The sequence below is a fragment of the Lactuca saligna genome, chromosome 4, assembly GCF_052625555.1.
Source record: "Lactuca saligna cultivar CGN05327 chromosome 4, ASM5262555v1, whole genome shotgun sequence".
In the NCBI taxonomy this organism is placed as follows: domain Eukaryota; kingdom Viridiplantae; phylum Streptophyta; class Magnoliopsida; order Asterales; family Asteraceae; genus Lactuca; species Lactuca saligna.
This window is the reverse complement of record NC_136420.1, coordinates 83,391,206-83,396,426: the sequence shown is the minus strand read 5'-3', so window position 1 is coordinate 83,396,426 and position 5,221 is coordinate 83,391,206. Positions and strand designations below refer to the sequence as shown.

Genomic DNA, 5,221 nt, shown 5'->3' with positions numbered 1-5,221 from the left:
TAATATGACTGTATGATTAGATGTAGGGTGAAATAGACCCCTACCGGTTGAAAGATACCGAAGGAGTCAGAAGGGACTCAGTGAGTCGGAAGAGACTCAAGGGCGAAATAGACTCGTATTTGTTATAGGATGATATGTATGTTTGGTATGTGGTATTTGGGAAACTCTCTATGCTTTGTGCTTACAGTTTAATTTTATGTTTAAGGTACATCTTGTTCGAAGGTGAAGGACCCGACCTGATCGCAGCGTATCCACGCGTGTGTAGCATTTTTATGATTTTAGGATTGTACCTTGATAACTATTTTTGATGGTTGATATGAATATTTGATAGATTTTGGTTGAATTAAAATTGTAATTTGTATTCATGATTTTTGGGACATTACACTACCTATGCCACCATCCTCCCTACATCGAAAAACTGAAAACCACCGCCATTTTCGAATCTGCACACACCACTGAAACCACCTTCCATTCGCCATCAAACACTGCCAACCACCACTGTCTTCCGACCTCTCTAGTTTCCGCTGCTAACATCTTAGTCATAAAACCTATTCGCCATTGCTGCCACCATCACCTCTAGCCGGTCCATGTTGTCTGTTTTTATTTCATATGGTGGTGGTGGTGGTATACCCGATAATTACCCGACCCGACCTCAAACCCGAATACCCAAAACCCGAAAACCCGAATTACAATATAGGTCGGGTATCGGGTATTATTTTGTTAAGGAAATACCCGTTCTACCCAAAACCCGAAAATTTTACCCGTTCGACACCCCTACAATGGAGGACAGTTGCGTAGGTAGGTAATCGGCCAAGGAGGTGACAGTTGCTTATGATGGTGGAAGTGAGGCATATTATGGTGGTGGTTACATGTTGTAGGCAAGGGTGACATTTTGTAGGTTAAAAATGGTTGAATGGAAAAAATGAACAAATATTTTCAAATATTAGGTATTAACACATGAAAAATAGTCATATCAACGAAACTTGAAAAACTTTAACTTTTATGCTAATAACATTCTTTTAAAAGTTATTCATAAGGGGGTTTTAATGGTCTTAGGATTTTTTTTTTATTTTTTTATTTTTTTTAAACTTACTCTTTATTAACTATAATTTTTTTTACCATATTTTAAATGCTAATTCCAAATTTACTTTTGTTTGTAACATTTTTTTTATATTTACCAACTTAAGGTATTAATCTAATTCATCGTATACTCGAGATAGATCGTATCCTCGGATTTGTTGAAATTCTAGAATTTTATTTTATACTTTTTTATTTACATGTATATTTTTAATCTTTGTATTTTTTATAATATTTGTCTTATGTGAGTATTGTTTAAGCTTATTTACTCAATCTATTAGATTATATAACAATACAAACTTTTATTTTGAACAAATGATAAATGACCTCGAAGATTACTTTAAAATCTCATAGTGTCCTGCATAATTATATTTAAAAGAATATGGATTCTGATTATGACTCTGCCTTGGCTTCCCTTCGCAACAAGCTTCTAAATTTTGACCTTAACAATTTTACTACTAAAAACACCCCCCCCCCCCCCCCTAAATCCCAGAATACACTGGCGGGTGCCATTTTTCGTAAAATTATCCAAGATATGGAAGTGCATCTCGACATGACGGCTCGGCAGAAAGCGGTTTTCCAGTGCTTACGTGCACCACATGCTCAAGATTTTCTTCTGGCTATCCCTATAGATGGGCTTGGCCAACACATGTCTCCTGTGGAGTATCGTAATATTCTCAAATATCGACTCATGATTCTCATATTCCCAGCTGACGAGATATGTCCTGTGTGTCGTAAGACATGTTTGGACTCTTTTGCAGAGCATGCAGTTCACTGTAAAGAACTCTCGAGGTTCAAATACAGGCACGATATGATTGGGGATGTTTTGTTTGACATATTTAAGCGTGCTGGGGTTTCCGCTAAGAAAGAAGCACCTGTTAATTTTTTGACTGACCCGATAGAAGGAAGGTCAACCCTCAGATTGGCTGACATTTTGATTTTTGGATGGGTCGGAGGGAAACACACATATGTGGATCTTACATGGGTATCCCCTATCGTGGGCCTGAGGGCTGGAGGTTTCACGACGGGACATGCTGCTTTAAAAGCAGCTACAGAGAAAATCACCAAACATGAGAAATTGTGCATGGATAATCAATACGTGTTCATACCATTTGCATTTGATACGTTTGGTTTCCTCGCACCGGATGCGGTAGAGCTTCTTAAAAGAGTACAACGAATCATGCATAGTAATTATATCCCCTAGATCTTCGGATGTAGTTTTTAAAAGAATTAGTTTTACCATTCAAAAAGACTTAACGGTACAGATTGTTGCCCGTTTGTCATCTCACTCATTGTACGATGACAATTAAATATTGGTGGAATGATATTGGGTTATATATATATATATATATATATATATATATATATATATATATATATATATATATATATATATATATATATATATATATATATATATATATATATATATATATATATATATATTTGAAAGTCTGGTCTACGAATATGAGAAATTCATGATAACATTGTGAATGTGATATAAGACGCAAAAAATTGCAATTAAACATAAATAACCGAAAAACTTTTATTTATTATTTATTTTAATTTAATAAAATGTATTACATATTTGTTTTATAATATTGAATATTTGTTTTATTTCATTTTACATTTCCACATCTAGTTTCAATTGTAAACTTGTTTTTCAACTAATCACCTAATAAACATATCCTAAAACTTGTTTGTGTTAATAGATAAACTATACGTGTAGTATGTAGATAAAAGAGTTAGAATCAATGGATAAATGGTTAAAAAGAAAGCATGGTCGTTATAAGAAGCATATTTGGGAAGAGAGAGAAAACCAATGATGAAAGAGAGACACACAAACATTATATACATCCACAGCCATAGGATTGGATTGGATTGGATGATAGGCTTATCTGTGATCACCAAGCTCATCCACACTTCATTTTAACACTATAAGCATACAACCCCTAACCTTCTAGCTACTGCACACAACCATGGCTTCTACAGCCTTCTCCATGGCCAATGCTTCTCTCCAGGTTATAACTTTATCCATCGATCGTCTTATTAACATTAAATCATATATATCCCAGCTTCTTTCTTTCCTTCTTTTTCTTTATATAATAAACTTTTGCAGGTCAATGGTAAGGGCTTCTCGGAGTTCGCCGGTCTTCGCAGCTCATCTGCATCTCTTCCTTTCGGAAGGAAAGGTTCCGATGATTTCGTCTCAATGGTTGCCTTCCAGACAACTCTTGTAAGTCCCTCGATCATACCTGTTTCAAGCTTCATTCTTGAATTCGAATGCTAGGTAGTATCAAGTATATATGTGTGGTTTTGGATGAAACTTGTTCAATATATACATGTCTGAATTAAGTTTTAGATCATGGAATATAACATTATCTGTGTATATATCCTCTTAGCCATTTCTTTAAGGGTATAACGTACGTACGAAAAAAAAAAAAAAAAAAAAAGATATATAATAAGGAAGCATTTATATATGGGTGTTGATCAGGTGGGTGGAAGCAAGACTCCTAAGGGAGTGACGGAAGCAAAACTGAAGGTAGCAATCAACGGATTCGGGCGTATCGGAAGGAATTTCTTGAGGTGTTGGCATGGCAGGAAGGATTCACCTCTGGATGTCATCGCCATTAACGACACCGGCGGTGTCAAACAAGCATCCCACCTTCTCAAGTACGATTCCACTCTCGGCATCTTTGGCGCTGAAGTCAAACCTTCCGGCGACAACGCCATTTCCGTTGACGGCAAGATCATCAAAGTCGTTTCCAGCCGCAACCCCTCCGACCTTCCATGGGCGTACGTTCTTTTTTCTATAAATTAACTACGTATTAATGTTGCAGGTAATTATTTGAGGAACTGAGTGTATGAATGCAGGGAATTGGGCATTGATTTGGTGATCGAAGGAACCGGAGTTTTTGTCGACAGAGATGGAGCTGGGAAGCACCTTCAGGCCGGAGCCAAGAAGGTTCTAATCACTGCGCCTGGAAAAGGTGACATTCCTACTTATGTCGTCGGAGTCAACGCCGAACTTTACAGCCATTCGGACACGATCATCAGCAACGCCTCCTGCACCACCAACTGCCTCGCTCCTTTCGTCAAAGTCATTGACCAAAAATTCGGTAATTCCCTTTCCGATCATCATCATCCGTCGTATAATTAAGTTTCCGGTTGTAAAATGTAAACAAAGATATGGTACGTTGACAGGAATCATAAAGGGAACAATGACCACAACTCACTCCTACACCGGAGACCAAAGGCTGCTCGACGCCAGCCACCGCGACCTCCGACGTGCAAGAGCTGCAGCACTGAACATCGTCCCAACATCCACCGGAGCAGCAAAGGCCGTCGCGCTTGTGTTGCCGTCACTCAAAGGGAAGCTCAACGGTATTGCTCTCCGTGTGCCCACACCCAATGTCTCCGTCGTGGATTTGGTGGTTCAGGTTTCCAAGAAGACCTTCGCTGAGGAGGTCAACGCGGCGTTCAGGGAGGCTGCTGACAATGAGTTGGCTGGTATTCTGGCGGTGTGCGACGAGCCTCTGGTGTCTGTTGACTTTAGATGCAGCGACGTGTCGTCGACTGTTGACTCGTCGTTGACCATGGTTATGGGAGATGACATGGTGAAGGTGATTGCATGGTACGATAACGAATGGGGTTACTCGCAAAGGGTGGTGGATTTGGCTGACATTGTTGCAAATAACTGGGAGTGAGCCTCTCGATCCTTTCATTCAATCGTTTAATTGTTACCATTTCTTTTCAAGTTATCTACATTTTTGTTGCAAATATATATATGAAATGTAATGTAATCAGAGATTGAAGTATTTGGAACAATGATTCTAATGCATAATAAGAGCATTCCCTGTAATGCTTTCACATAGAAGACATCTTTGTTTGTTAAAGCTCGATGGGAGGTTTGTCTTTGTCCAAAGGAAAGAAAGAAGTGGTCAGTATCAAGCTGAAAGTAGGAGCTATATATATCACCTGAAAATCCCGACTGTTATCCATGACGTATGTGTTAAAAATAAAGAAAGACACAGTTGCAACATTTATAAAACTTTTAAATTGTTAAATATTTCAATAATATGTTATTTTATAAAGGCATCATGTATACATGTATAAAACATGTACAAAAAATCTATGTTTTAGC

The 5,221-nt window shown here is 38.0% G+C and overlaps 1 protein-coding gene across 1 annotated transcript; it reads left to right on the top strand.

Annotated features, from left to right (window-relative positions):
- Positions 1-2,943: 2,943 nt before the first annotated feature.
- On the top strand, positions 2,944-4,954 carry LOC145042259 (glyceraldehyde-3-phosphate dehydrogenase A, chloroplastic). The gene is made up of 5 exons (XM_078990655.1): positions 2,944-3,098; positions 3,197-3,313; positions 3,572-3,873; positions 3,952-4,196; positions 4,282-4,954. Exons 1-5 carry the CDS (start codon positions 3,057-3,059, stop codon positions 4,782-4,784), a joined length of 1,209 nt encoding a protein of 402 aa, XP_078846781.1. The 5' UTR covers positions 2,944-3,056; the 3' UTR covers positions 4,785-4,954.
- The last annotated feature ends 267 nt before the right edge of the window (positions 4,955-5,221 follow it).

What these genes read in the sequence shown, in the direction of transcription:
- LOC145042259 (XM_078990655.1), top strand. Translation starts at nt 3,057, where the DNA reads ATGGCTTCTACAGCCTTCTCCATGGCCAATGCTTCTCTCCAG. An exon ending in TTGCCTTCCAGACAACTCTT is followed by an intron (nt 3,314 to 3,571) that starts GTAAGTCCCTCG and finishes GGTGTTGATCAG; the next exon opens with GTGGGTGGAAGCAAGACTCC. An exon ending in AGTCATTGACCAAAAATTCG is followed by an intron (nt 4,197 to 4,281) that starts GTAATTCCCTTT and finishes GTACGTTGACAG; the next exon opens with GAATCATAAAGGGAACAATG.